Below are 14,545 nucleotides of genomic sequence, written 5' to 3'. Positions count from 1 at the left end.
GATCTTTAATGCTTGCTGGCAATGAAGAATACACCTTCGGGTGGGGAGGGATATTTTTTCCCTCGCCGATGTTGTCGCCGGTCTCGTTTGTAACAGAGCCATTCGGAACGCTTTATTTAGTGTGCCATTCTTTACTTGCTCTGGTCGGTGACTAGAAGACAGGGTATTCACTTATTTTGGCGCGAAACTTGGCCACAGTTTGTTAGCAGCTCATTTGGTCGACTTTCGGGTGTTACAAAATTACGCTACAATCGTTGGATGTTGATTTGGTTTTTATTTTCCAGTGTGAGAGGCAACGTAAAATTGCAAATGAAATAGACAGAAGAAGAAGCATTAAAGTCACGAAATAAAAGTAGTTCAAGAGCGGCGATCAGATACTGTTGCAGTTCTCCGCTCGTTAGATGCTTTTTGCACGACACCTTGAGTTGATAAGAGAAAATAGTTTTTAAAAAGAATTGTTTTTGGGACGCGTCGTATAAATGTGTACCAAACAGTCCCGGGGATTGTTATTTTTTCGGATGTTCATTGAACATTGAAGCGTTGTTGAAAAAATGCATTTTTTTTAGGAATATACCTACAACAGTTTTTGCTACTTTGTTTATTATCTCACAGCTGAATTTCTGTTTTTATGTCTGGTCATTTTTATTTGGGTTATCTTTTTCAAGACCACAACTATATGTATATATACATATGCCCAGAATTGCTTCTTAAAGAATGAAATTGGACACACACTGCTGATAGTAAAAGTGTTAAAATATTTAGCGATCAAAATCAACGCAATACAGAAAGATCATTCGAAGCAGCAAAATGTCGTCCACGCAACATGTAAAACATCACCTTATCAGTAGAGTGAAGTGATAAAATTCACCAGGTGAAATATAGTTTACAAAGAAAAAAAAAAGATCCTGTACCTTTGTGCCATAAGCGTTAGTTTACTTGCTATACAGTTGCCATCGATTTTTTGTTTGTTGTTTGCTGCAGGAAGTAAATTTACAGCTTTGTGCATTCTGATCTGTATGTAATATTTCCGCTATTCATACCAGACAGAGGAAGGTGTATTGTGTGTACCATTTTATGCAATAGCGATTAAACAACGAGAAATCGGTTAATTGATCATTTTAATTTGCAATTCAATCTTTTCCGTTTCTTTTTTTTTGTTATTCCGTACATTTAACTCATCTATTTCTCAGCCCGCATGGTATTTCACTTTCGACGATACGATAGTTAGGACGAATGCGGCGTACGATAAAGTACGTCTAGAGCTTTAGGACACAACTCGTTCAACTACCAATTCTTGGACGGTAATGAAACAACGGAACGTAAATTAGCCAACGCCGATGGTGCATCTTAACGATCGTTGCCACCAACGGTTTCGCCTGTTATTTGTGCTCGATTCGAGACAATGTGTAATTATTGCACGATTTACTTTGGGCAAGAAGAAGAAGAGAGGTAGAAAAATAAAACGTAACCCTTAACTAGCATAAAGCCGATTCACAACGAAAAGTGTGATCAGTTTAGATACTCAGCATGAACCTGTAAAAAGATGGTTTGTTGTTGCCAAATTTGCAGATCTTCTACTATTTGCGTATGGGACGTAATTCCAGTACACCTAACAATCCCTGTGTTTCTGTTCGCGTTTCATTTGTCACAGATTGTGTACGAAAGAAGCAGTTAGTACACTTTTTCCTTTCGTTAGTGTGATTCAATCGAATACCACCCGTTCCCAAAAACCCTTCCCCCACTATCCATCAGGTGAGCCTAGAAAGACTATCATGATCATCAACGCACGTTCACGATGATCGCTCTTTTTTTCTGGCTCACCCCAATTTTAAGCCCTTATGTTCCGGTTCATTATAAACAAGTTAATATAAATATACACGCTACATTTTTTTTCTGTGTTTCGTTTACCATCAATTACTAGAAATGTACACACAACCGCTTACCCGATAAGTGTCCTTACACCGTCTTTTCTCGTTCAGTCCTTAAATTTGCATCACGGATAGTCGTCGTACATTTTGCGTTTTGTTGGCTAAATAAATACTTGCGTATCGGTTTGAACCGGTTGCAACACTCTCACCCCTAGGCGGTTTTGGCAAGCGTCTTAGGCTCGGTTATGGGATGCTGGACGAGACGAGTTTCGTTTCGTATGTATTTTTGCCAGCGTTTGTGCGCGTGATGCATTCAACTTTGCTATGCCGAACATGATCTATGCCATGTGTGCAATTATCTGTTTTGGTTGTTATTCTCTTGGTGCGTTTGGCTGCTGTTGCTGTTGCTGTAAAAGAACGTGGTGCCTTCGTAGGTTAAATGAAATAGCAGCAGCGGACACTAGTGAACTGTTTGACAGTCCTGACAGTGTGCCACTTCCGGTGCTGCTACTGCTGCTACCACCGGTATCTTCCATATTGCTACTGATGCTTTCCGATGTGCTAGCGTAGCTGCTCCCACTGTCGCTAGCATGTACACCCTCGGTCGTAACGAGCTGAACTTCATTCTCTACCAGTGGCATTAGTAAATCGCTCTCGGATTGTCTCAGTTCAGTTGCATTTGCTGCTTGTACATTCGCAATGCCACCAAGAGACCTGACGAAACGCAGATGTTCAGGAACCGGTTCCTGGAGGGTGGATCTTATCGATGCTGCCATTTGTGCATCGTGTAAGTCGATTGTATTTTCACCTAGTGATCTAGTGGCACTTGATCGATTATGATTGGTTATTTGCTCCTCCAAAAACGTATCATCGAATAACGGTTGATTGAGCGCATCTGCTTGATCGGCATTGTGCAAGATGCCACCGTGGGCAACATTTTGTTGACGGTTTGCAGTTTCATTCCCGGGTCTACCAACACGTGAATCCGCTCGCGCATTATCAAAATTGTTCGCTTGTTCCTCTATTGTGTCTTCCCCCGGATTGCCATCCTGGTTCATGATAATCTCGTGACACAGTGGGCAACGATCCTGAACGTACAACCACTTCCGTAGACAAACACCATGAAAGTAGTGATTGCATCGAGTGATTTTGGCCGATGTCATATCCTGTAGTAGTGAAAAAAGTGTAGAATTTTTGAATTATCTGATAAAACAATTAAAACAAGCTGGTTTACCTGATAACAAATAGCGCATACGTCATCAAATTGATGCAGTTGAACGGTAGTGGCTTCCGGTAGGGATGATATTTTGTGTACCGCTGTCCGACGCTTCATAAACACTACCCAGCCGGCACGAGCCTCACACCAGATGTTGAAGTACGCATGGATACCCATCATTAGTGCGCGTATGGCACCGCCTATAGGAATCAGTTCTAAATGTAAGCGAGGCATCAAGCAGTACAAAACCGACATTTCGATGGAATCGGAAATTGGGATGAATGGGAACAACGGCAGGAGGAGGAAGTTAAGTTTGTGAGAGGCAGGGTGGCATGAAGATAGGGTGAGAATATGAAGATGGAACCAGATGTCGTGTCCATAATTGTTGTTTGGTGGTTTTAGTGAGTTAGGAAATTCAATTAACAGAAGCCACACAAAAATGAAAATAAAAATAGGAAGGAAAGAATGAGAAAGAAAGGAAATTTTTTGTAAATTATACAAAGTAACAGCAAAAACAATCATTGTACTATGTTTCTACCGATGGCGATACAAAGGGACACTAATTTAAATTAATTTGCAACTTATGCGCAATCAATGCTAATGTTTTACTTTTGTTTCAAAATTTTGCTCACAATTGTTCGATGCATCGTAAAAATTTTCGTAAGTTACTGTTTGAGAAAATATTGTACATAAATATGTTCGAAATCAAAAAAAAGCTTCAAGGTCACGAATATTTGTCGCCAAACGAACTAGTATCCAATAGTTTCAAAAATTATGCCTAATGAGAAACAAGAAATCATTACTACAGGTATTGATTACTTAACAATAAGAAATATAAATGTATGAAATCGAAAACAAAAACAGTTTGGAGGTAATTCGTTAGGAAAATAAACTACCAAACAACAAGCTAAAGGAAAGGATAACGACAGCAAGTAATAAGCGCCGAAGGTTTCTGCAAGGTGTGCATTTTTTTTCTCCCTTCGCGTAGGCTAGCACACTTTAAGTATGATTCCAAACAAACGGATGCGTGCTTACCGGATTCGAAAATCAATATCCAGGCTCCATTGAAAAAGAGAAATATTCCGAAGCAGAATTCGACAGAATTTCCAAACGCACGTATGTAGTAAACGTAATCATCCAGCTTCTCCCAGAATGTTTGACGCCGGGCATCAAGCAGGAAAAGCGTGTACGTTGCCAAACTGACGAGAACCTGAGAAAGGAGAATTCGATTAAAGAAAGTAACGTTTCGATAAGGTGATTGTACAAATTTTCAGCTTATACATTAAATTACAAAACCCAGCAAAGTCACACAGCGCGACACCGAATAGAATCTTAACTAATACAATATGTGAAATAAACAAAACATTTAACCACATGAAACCTCGTTTCGGAGCATCTGGACACGCTCGAAAACAAGATGCCCATTAAGTAGTGAGTAATTATATCATTCCTTGTGAGCTTTCTCAACAGGAAAATACCTAATCTGTACAATTCCGTGTGTTTCTTCCAAGTACTAGTGCGTATTTTCTAAAGTAGTAGATCAATTATAATACAATTCCTAACTTACCTTCACAATCACTTCAACTGAGAAAGCAGTCACGGCTAACAACCACGTGGAGGGTGAGTGGCTGGCCCAGAGTACGGCCAGCAATGATCCGGGCGCAATAAGAAGGAAAGCACACACTATTAATGCCCGTGCGTGACGCTTGCTGTGAAATGCAAACATACCCGGAACGCGAGGAGAGTGAACAAAACATTTAAAAAAAACATGGTTAAGTGACACCGGTGGCACAAGACGATGGGTTTGTGTGTTTGTTATGGCATTGATTTGCGACAAACATGTTGCAAGGTTCTTCTTAGTACTCACCGTGATGGATTGCGGGCAGCACTCAGTGACATTAGTATGGGTGCAACAATGTTGTGCAAAAAGTGCAACAAAGCCGTCACTAGCAGGCACATATTGCGACACAATCGTATAATGCGTTTGTCCGGTGAGAGCGATGTAAGCCCTGTTTGTAGGGCCAAAATGTAGAAAAGTATCGCCGACACCGTACCGATCGATTTATCCTCATCATAGTCCTCGGAAAGGAGAAACAGCTGAAACATCTTGCCAATGTAGTGGCATATCAAGGAAATGATGCTGGTCATGCCGAGAACGGCTGTTAGGGTTTCGCACCCACTGACCAGCACACTTTGCACCGTGGCAGCAAAGCGTAGTGGAGCCTCCGACGACATAAGCAAGCTGATGAGATGCTCCGTTAGCCGTATCGTCCAAAACACGCGCAGCACACACGGTACGTTCAAGCGCTGCCATTCGTTCTCGATCAATGTCGCAATGCCGAAATTGCTGGCAAAGTTGCGGGCGTGCTGATACCCACTGAGGATCGTTTTCACTACATCAAATGAGGAGCTCCAGAGTGCGATCTTCGATAGCACAAGAGGCAGGATGGCGGCAAAAGCGGGGGAATGTTTAAGGACTATCGACGGCAGTGGCAGCATCGCAAGCAGCAGTGGCATTAAGAAACTGAACGGAAGCGCCTTTTGAATGATTTTGTGCCTGAAAATAAGGTAAGAAACGATTAATATTCGAAATGCTCCGTAGCTAAATGATTTTGAAATTAATTTTATTTGTTGCCTACCGTGGTCCTAAATGAATATAGGCAAAGATGACACCCATCAACCATTGGGCAAGCAGATGTGGCAGTATTGAGATCAGAACACCTCCAGGATCAAGCAAGCGGTCCATATTGAGCGACAGAACATCCTCCAACAGGCTGGGACTGTCAGATATTACCGACAGGGCGGACACATTGCTCCAATAGGATAAGAAAATCAATCCCACCGATACGATGTACATGTACACGATGACTAAATGCCGGGTCCATAGCATGAATACACAAGCTGCACTGATGGCACCTGATGGAAAAGAAAAGATTTGCATAGAACTCATAACATGATTGCGATTAACTCCTTTTGAATAAAAAGATTAGAATAAAAATTGCATTAGAAACGTTTACCATCTCCTTTCGATGGTCATTTTACACCATATCATTGTACTTCGCACTGTTTGTATAATGTTTGGCCACGCAACCTAAACAAAACTAACATTTGTACACCGCGGTCTACAGTATGAAGCGAAACTTCTTGCGTCTTTAAGTGGTTGTAAATGGTTTATACAAGCGTACAATTGTGTGATGGCATCAAGTGCGTTAATCCACGGTACGATCTACCGTCAGCAAACTTGCCACTACCATTGGAAGACAGTGGGAACGTTATCAGGAAACATGCTGAATCATTGAACGGTAGGTACTGCTACCGCTGCACCTGCTAAAGCTTCACTGTCCTCATCGGCCGTTTTGAAACGAGTTGGTATATCTTTCTTTAACCATTAAATACATGTGCGGTATGATTTCAACATAATTATAAAGACTAACAAAAACCAAATAAAATAGGGTTCAGAATCATATACTTAAAATGTATTCTCCCTCTATATTTCAACTTAGTGCTAGGGAACCTGGTTCTGGAATGGTTCTCATGAATTGAATCAATCATTCAAACCTCCTTTAACTGCTTGTCACGCGATGTAAGAATCATAAAACATTAAAGCAAATCAAATTAATATCCAGTTTTTAACTGACATCACGAACGGCAATGATCAATGTAGATCGATATCATGGATGGACCGATATCAACACAACTGTTACAAGCATTTTATAGATTCTAGAATGATATTGCATTGATGATACAATTTATCTACATCATCCAACCGTAATTGGGGTGCTATTTGTTAGTAAACGACCATATTGGATCATACAGTAAACAACCAGTCTGTGATCGATGAAAGATGTTCCGTTCATGGGCTTGAAAGGCATGATGCTGTACCATGAGCATGACGAGCAGTTAGTTGTCGTTGTGGTTCATTACCTCTTCCTCCCATACCAGAACCTTGAAGGTCGAAACACAGACCGTACAAACGCGGTGCATACCTGTGACGCATTTGAACTCGAAGGGTTTTATTCGATATTTTTGAACTAAAATACGTTAAATAAATTGCGAATCAGCTACAATTACTTCCCTTGTATAAACGTAACACGTTCATTGTATGAATTTTTGTTTGCAGTCGCCATGTATTTGTATATTTTATAAATTATGCAAACAAAGTGACGTCAATGGTAGAAAGGAAAAGAATGATTTGATAAAAGTTGATACATTCTCTTGCATCCTTTTGCTCTAGGTGGGCAGGGACGGAAGGTTTACTGTGTACCAGAATGCAGGTCACTGCCGTGAGCCGGTAGGAAAGAGATGGCCATACAAAATAACCTACATCCCGTGCCAAGGCTACGGCTGTCAGGTGAGGAACGGGTGTTCGCATATTCTTTGCAAACAGGTTGGTTGGCCGTATTGATACGGCAACGAGCTAACCAAACGCCAAAACTGGGAAGGAAACAGTGGGTATGCGGGAAATACAGGTACCGCTAGATAAAACACACAGCTAAAAATGGATGACGGGAACTTTCTTTGATATGATACACATCGTCTGCTGGAAAAAAATCGTACTGAAATACGAAAGATAAACCAACGCTTGGTCACTGGCCAGTGGCTGCTTACCGAACAGACAGAAGAGAAACTTGAACACTGCGAACGAAATGAATTTGTACACCTCGATGCTGTCCTGCATCCCTCGATCATCTTCCGGGAGCATTGCGGCTACGGGAGGATCCAGATTGATGGCGGTACTATTCGGCACCTGGCCCATGGGCTGAGCTATCGGCACGCCCATACCCATTTTGAGGATTTCGTCGATGATAAACAGGCTGGGGACGCGCATAATTACGTCCACCAGTCCGAGGACCTTCGTTCGAACCACGGACATTTTGAGCTATGACGTACTATTTGCACTCACTGATTAAAACATAAAAAAAACACACACACAAGCATTTAACTATTTCACTTTTGCGTTGGTTGGCCCACTTCAGGCGGGTTTCTTTTTTTTTGTTGACAAACCAATGCTAAATAAATTTCGATAAAGGAGCACTTATTTGGTAGGATCGAGCGGAATCGGGCCTGGGTAGAACTATGTTTCGCAGTAATTGACCAAATAGATCCGCACGACATCACTGCAGTCTTGAGCCATCCATTATTGCTACAGCTGTGCAAGCTGGCAGCAGTTAGGAGCCAACAATAGCGGCACTATTCAATTTCGGATCAGTTTTCCATGTACATATTGTGCACTTGGTTAGCCTACACTCGTTTTCAGCACGTTCGTGTATGGGGCTTTTTGTTTTTCGATCGATTTGTCGTAATTTCGGAGGATTGTAGAAAAGAACGTTTTCGTTGGTGTTATTTTTTTTCTTACTGCTCAAGGTGTATAGAAACTGCAGGGTGGGCAGAAAATGGACATTGACGTTTCGTTTTGTGATAAGCTGATATAATGAAAAGATTATGCGTGAATTAGAAAAAAATACTGTAGAATTTATTAAAAATTTGGCTGTACATTTTTCCCCCGATAAACATTTGTTTACAGCATACAAAAAGGCCAAAACAAACCAATGTTCTAAAACGCTGTGTTCTAAAACCAAACAGCAGCACACCTTTGTGCATTGCTCTCGACAGCTGTCAGTGGTGTTTGTTTTGTTATTGTCTGGGAAGGGGATGAAGTAGTTTCAAAATTTCTCTTTCGTAAATTAATAATTTTAAACACACTAAAATACGCATGGAATCCAAGCTAGATAGCTACAGAAAGACAAAACGCCGTCAAGCTATCCTGAACGACTTCAAGGAACGGATTTACAACATGGTATCCTTCCACCAAGTGCAAACTGCAGATAAAGCATCCCACGTCATTATCGAAGCAGATGTGAGTAAACGCAGCATTGTGCGTAATGGAAATGAGTTTGATAATATTGCTATTTACACCTTTCCAGAACGAGACAACGCCGATAGAAAGTTCTACTAATCGAAAAAAAGACGATGCTGAACATCCCGGTAAAATTAATGTAAAAACGGTTCGTTTCTGTCCCAGTACTGAACCAACTCACCTAGAGACGGATCTTTCGGATAGTACGTTATCGAATGAAACAGAACAACCTGAAGCAAAACCGCGATCCTGGTTGACGTACCTCACCTATCTAGTATACTTTCTGTTCTGGGCAACCCTTTATGCCATTGCAATTGAACTACGATTCGGGGTTGTATTCCTGATGCTTTCGGCATTGTTTGGGATATACTTTAATACACGTACCAAGAAAGCTCCCGGTGAGATAAGCGCTTACAGTGTATTTAATGAAAACTGTGAAGCTATCGACGGTACTCTAAAGGCTGAACAATTTGAGCGGGAAATAGGTATAAGACACTGACTGCACTTAAACGGAGATTGTTATTCGAAGGATTCGGTATTTATTAAATATTTTTGATGGTTATACAATAGGCGTGAGAGTTGTTTAGAAAATGGCCAGAAATTGAGAACTGTTGTGATTGAATAATATAATTGTATGGTTTTATATTGGACTTGTCATTTCTTTTAAAGTGTTGTTAATGTTAATGTTAATGTGCATGTTAATTAATTTTGAATTAATTTATATATACCATACACGCTTCCCCTTAATTTACCCTCAGATATGTTCCAATATTCCAAGGACTGACTATCCGGCTACGTGGTAAAATAAGTCTAGTAAGCCAGAAATGGCCTGCGTGACCTGAAAGGTCGTTAAAGCCAAGGAGAGAGATATGTTCCAAGATTATAAAATTCATTCCTGATAACCAAGAAGTCGGTACTCCTTGCCAATGTTTAACAAATAATAATGATCAGCGATCAAATCGCCGTACTTAGGAAAGGATTTCAATTTCAACTGAAACATTCTAGTTACATTCTACTGAGATCTAGTCAATCTATAGAATAAACCATATTAAGCTCGAAGCTGAAATTAGAACACCAAAAAAACTCAACAATACAGCGATGATCCAGCTTCTTCATGAGAATGCATCGTGGTACGATGGTACCTAATATTCTTAATTATAGCCTAATTGATCAGCTCAACAAGATACACTCTTGTCCTCGCTAAAATTGTTGGGACTGTTACGAATTATCCCACATCATCAATTTTTCAATCTTGCCATTGTCGATCGATTATTGACACCTTCAATAAGGGTGTAAATGTAAAATCACATTGCAGTTCGTTCAGCAAGCGTTGTATCGAATGACTGTTGCTTGCTCAGCTTCCATATCCATGAAAAAAGTTCACTTTTACTTTCTTTTGTGTGGTTCTAATTCCACAGACATTGGCCTATCATTTCTGACTTTTTTGCATTATACAGTAGCGTTTGGCATATCAATTACCTCGCTTACATGAACATATTCCCATGCACACCGTTGATTTGGGATCATGATCAACCGACTTGAGATCCCTATTAGCCTAAGTGAGATACGCTTCAGGTTTCTGGGATGATCTTCACTCCAAATGGAATGGTTATCATTTTCATTCAAAATGGTTTAATTGAACAGTGGATGATAGTCATTGATCGGAGTTATTTTCGGAGTTTTTGCGCCATTCCCACCCGTTATAGGGCGGAAATTGAATTTAAAGAACTTATCCCATGATCAGCTGTGTGGAGAAGCAAGAATCAAGCGCACAGGTCCATGGGACAGCTTCAACAGAACTGACGAACAGATAAACTGAGAGCTGATCCCATTACTTGCCATTTCTAGACTTCCTTGACTATTTATTGATTTTATTGACTTAAAACCGTAAGATTGGTTTAACATCTTTAAACGAAAGAAAATTAGCATATTAAAGCAATAAAATCGCAGCGCTTATTTCCCAGCATAAATTATTCAGATGTAAAGCAACAACCATCATGTTTCTTTGTCTTGACTTTGTTTTCCATCTGCTAACATTGTCCTTTGCACGATTGGTCGTAAAGTCGGACATTTTAAGCGCTACAAATCAGAGATACGTAGTTCGTGCCAGCGACGAAGTGCCATTTTCGGTTGTCGATCAATCGCGACGATTGCCAACGTTTTCGCAAGCCTAGAAAGGGCATCCTTCTTGACTTGTGGCAGAAGAACTGATAAGTAGAACAAGTGTCCAACTTGAGGATCGCAAAAGATAGTATCCTGAAGTGTGCGCATTGATTGTGCGGATCGCGAGCAAAGTAAATGATTAATTAAAAGCTCATTGTCAGCAGCCACACGACCACGATCGCACGACACTCTGGTAAATGCGGAAAGCTCTCCCCCTGTGGTACTATCACGCAAGCATTGAAGGTGTTAAATGGACGCACGATCGGTATGTCTCGCAGTCCATTCGGACGTAACAAAGCCGTTCTGTTCTAGGATCGTTTACTTCTGCGCACCGTAGCAACAGCTTTAACGTCCATAGATAGAGCTTGCACTGGTTCTGGAATGGTGGTACTTTAGCTTACGATATATTTGCCGCCATTTCACACATCTCAGCCGGCTAATTCGAAATCAATTGATCCGCCAGGAGCGATGGGACAGTGTGGTTTTAAACGTGCCGAAAAGGTTCGGTGCACGTTGATGAAAAGCCTCACGTCTCTTACCGGACCGATCACTTTCTGTCACGCGTAAACCTTCCGCCGTGGTGAGTTGTCAATCGTCGAATTAATTAGTCAACCCGTTGCCACCTTTCTTATCGCTTCTGCTGAACTTCCCGAAACGGTAGGAAGCAACCTTATGCTGTCGATGATTTCAACACCTAGTGTAAGTTGTCTTCGGGTTCGTTTTTGTTTGTTTGTTTTATTTTCGTTACACATCCTTACAAGAACCCAATTACGCCCGAAAGAAGGGAGATGCGTGTGCACGTGCATCCCGCGCACATTGAGTGACAGCAGAACGCATCTGGAAGAAATCTTTGGATGGGTCCCCCATCCAAGTTGGGCCGGTCCGCGATGGAATCGTGCTTGCGATCACATCTCATCCGTTGGCTATTCGCAGTACGATGAGCGTCAATAGGCCACACAACGCCCCCCGGGGTTTTTATCCCCCAAACCCGTTTATGGAAACGCTTGTCGTTTGACGAACATTTCATGAACTGAAGTGGGACTGTTGTGATTTGGTCATTTCTCTCGCTCACCTGGGAGTTTCAAGGGTTTGTGGAGTACAATTTCCTGTACCAAAGGAAGATCGCAAGATCCGCACAGGAAGACATTAGTGTGCGCATTAGAGACGCGAGTTTGTAGTGCGTTCCTTTTTCGGCATTCTAAAGTCGATGCCGCCGATGTCGATCGAGGGAAATCGATCGTTGCGCAAAGGGATTGGAAAACGGATTTGTAGCAATTGGGGGGCGCGACTCTAGATTCATTCGCGATACACAAAGATATTGAATCATGGTCGGTGCTGGGCGGGAAAAAAAACCCGCCGCATATCGCATACAATGAAAATACGTATGAAACGATACGATAATGCTACTACTAGCGCGTGGTGAAAAAGGGCACCTGGTCAGCTGTTATGTTCAATTATTTATTTACGGCAATGGGCAACCGAACGTTCCATGTGCGGCAATCGCTGGTTGTTTGTCGCCACAAAACTGCCCGTTTGATAGCAAAGACGTTAAGTAGGAAGAATCCATCGGCACACAACCGTGCAGGACGTAGAAGGAACGTGCGCAAATGAATCAAATTGGGTTTTGTAAAGTGTTTTGCATCAGTTTCTTCTTTTTGTGTCGTTTTTTAGATAGCATTCGGTTGTAGAAATATGTCTGATCGTGTTGTATGTATAAATAAGGTGTATAAGAAAAAATCCTTCCTAACAAGCACTGCTAATGGTCAGTCGATAGCTATTTCTATTAAACGATGTGTGATTGATTGTTTTTGTTTGTACCTTTCCAGTTCCCTAATGGGAGTTGCATTTTGCGTTGATGTACACAAATAAAGTTAAATGACATTAAAGTTTTGTTTGTATGATAACTTTTGAGCTGTATAATCTGAACGTATTGTGCTCGCTCGTCGATAGATAAATTAAATTAAGTTAACACTTCTATATTTGCATTTATTACAGCTAGCTTTATTAGTGGAAGCATGAGAATTTACATCTAAAAATGACTCTGACATCCAGGGTAAAAATCACAAAAGCAAAAAGGACATTTATAGTTTGCAGCGTTACCTCATTTAGGAACATATTGAAATTATATCATCAATTACTTTTAGTATTTAATTACCTTAACTTTGGAGCTATTAAGTTTTGATATTTTTTAAGCGTTAGAATCAATCTTTATTAGTTAGATATTCTAATACGGTGTTGTATGGAATGTTAACGTAAGCCATTAAAATACCACAAACATAATAGTAATATGCACCGTTAGTAGAAAAATTAGGTCAGTAAATACTTTTCCTTGAAAGTATATCCAACAATCCAACAAAGGTTGCTCACGATTTCTTCGCTTCTATTGTTGCCTATTGTTATCCAAAGTGGGCGTTTTGGCAGTAATTTCACCCACTAGCCCCCATTTGCTTGTTTCCCAAAAGGAATTCTCTTAGCCACCGATGGCTCCATACATCCTCATTGCTCATTTACTGAGTTTGCGCAACAATCCCACAAGGCAAAAGGGACATATTTTCAAAAAAGGGTGTAAAAAACTTCAAACACTTCAACGTGGCCCCCTTTTCTCAATTCAAGGGGGTCATCCTTCTACGGGTTTCCTTCCCTAAGGGCAAAGGGAAGGGCAGACGGGTGTCGTTTTGCCTATTAAAATTTTTCCACATTCCGAGTTCGATTTTTCCTTCAACATGCTTCTGCCTTACCGGCAAGTGGTGAAAATGATTGGAAGTGGAGCAAGAAAAAAAAACCGACCCAGCTTAATAAGCTATAAAATGAAAATCTTTAATTTTTAATGACTCTACATTGCTGACATTGCGGACAGGCGTGGTAAGGCCGTTTTTGTTGGAGAATCGTTTCGTGTTTGGCGACTCCTTCCTTCTTTGGCTGTTGTTGGCCCGTTTCAGGTCCGAAGAGTAACACTACTTAGCCCTGACATAAGAATATATTTTCATTTTGGGGAACAGATGTTAGTGTTGGTGTGCTGCTGTCGTTGACATTTTTGTGTGTTTCTGCCAAGTACCGCATGTCCTCAATCAGCAATCCTTCGGACAAAGCTTTTTGGCCATACATTCGCCCATTCGCCGACCATTCCTTGCCGTGGTACTTTGGTTTCGCTCTTATAACAATTTGTTTCCATCATCGCTCGTCGTTTGTGTCGTTGCACGTTGCAGACTAGGGAGCGAGATGTGGGTTGAGCGAATGTCCGGCGAGTGACTTCAATGCGCTCGTTTCATTATTTATTATTGCTCGTACGCTTTTGGAAATGATATGAACGCCAAGCGAAGTTCAGCAAAACATGGACCAAATCGACAGAACGATCGACGAGGTTCTCCCGAACCCGGAAAACTTACTCCCCGGTATGGGATACCATTGGTTCGCCAGGAATCTTGCCCTCCGGGATGTGCT

The 14,545-nt window shown here is 41.2% G+C and overlaps 2 protein-coding genes across 3 annotated transcripts; one reads left to right on the top strand and one right to left on the bottom strand.

Annotated features, from left to right (window-relative positions):
- Positions 1 to 254: 254 nt before the first annotated feature.
- LOC125761473 (protein TRC8 homolog) lies at positions 255 to 8,486 on the bottom strand. 2 transcript variants are annotated; one of them, XM_049422617.1, is made up of 7 exons: positions 7,693 to 8,486; positions 5,724 to 6,000; positions 4,952 to 5,641; positions 4,652 to 4,793; positions 4,120 to 4,294; positions 3,103 to 3,299; positions 255 to 3,034 (listed from the first exon to the last, which is right to left on the bottom strand). In XM_049422617.1, exons 1-7 carry the CDS (start codon positions 7,955 to 7,957, stop codon positions 2,240 to 2,242), a joined length of 2,541 nt encoding a protein of 846 aa, XP_049278574.1. In that variant the 5' UTR covers positions 7,958 to 8,486; the 3' UTR covers positions 255 to 2,239. The 2 variants fall into 2 exon arrangements, with proteins under 2 accessions (XP_049278574.1, XP_049278575.1); XM_049422618.1 differs by having other exon boundaries at positions 3,103 to 3,284; positions 7,693 to 8,483.
- Positions 8,487 to 8,681: 195 nt separating this feature from the next.
- On the top strand, positions 8,682 to 9,591 carry LOC125761489 (SAYSvFN domain-containing protein 1). Its single transcript, XM_049422648.1, has 2 exons — positions 8,682 to 8,941; positions 9,009 to 9,591. The coding sequence occupies exons 1-2, from the start codon at positions 8,798 to 8,800 to the stop codon at positions 9,438 to 9,440; spliced, it is 576 nt and encodes a 191-aa protein (XP_049278605.1). The 5' UTR covers positions 8,682 to 8,797; the 3' UTR covers positions 9,441 to 9,591.
- The last annotated feature ends 4,954 nt before the right edge of the window (positions 9,592 to 14,545 follow it).

Source organism: Anopheles funestus, chromosome 2RL (genome assembly GCF_943734845.2).
Source record: "Anopheles funestus chromosome 2RL, idAnoFuneDA-416_04, whole genome shotgun sequence".
In the NCBI taxonomy this organism is placed as follows: domain Eukaryota; kingdom Metazoa; phylum Arthropoda; class Insecta; order Diptera; family Culicidae; genus Anopheles; species Anopheles funestus.
Note: the sequence above shows the minus strand (reverse complement) of the source record. Positions and strands in the feature narration are given on the sequence as shown.

Bases quoted from the DNA above. Each gene is read 5' to 3' on its own strand.
- LOC125761473 (XM_049422617.1), bottom strand. From the start codon at position 7,957: ATGTCCGTGGTTCGAACGAAGGTCCTCGGACTGGTGGACGTAATTATG. The intron at 4,295-4,651 runs GTAAGTTAGGAA...CTCCTTTCTCAG, and splicing joins CAGTTGAAGTGATTGTGAAG to GTTCTCGTCAGTTTGGCAAC. The intron at 3,035-3,102 runs GTAAACCAGCTT...TCACTACTACAG, and splicing joins TATGCGCTATTTGTTATCAG to GATATGACATCGGCCAAAAT.
- LOC125761489 (XM_049422648.1), top strand. From the start codon at position 8,798: ATGGAATCCAAGCTAGATAGCTACAGAAAGACAAAACGCCGTCAAGCT. The intron at 8,942-9,008 runs GTGAGTAAACGC...ACACCTTTCCAG, and splicing joins ACGTCATTATCGAAGCAGAT to AACGAGACAACGCCGATAGA.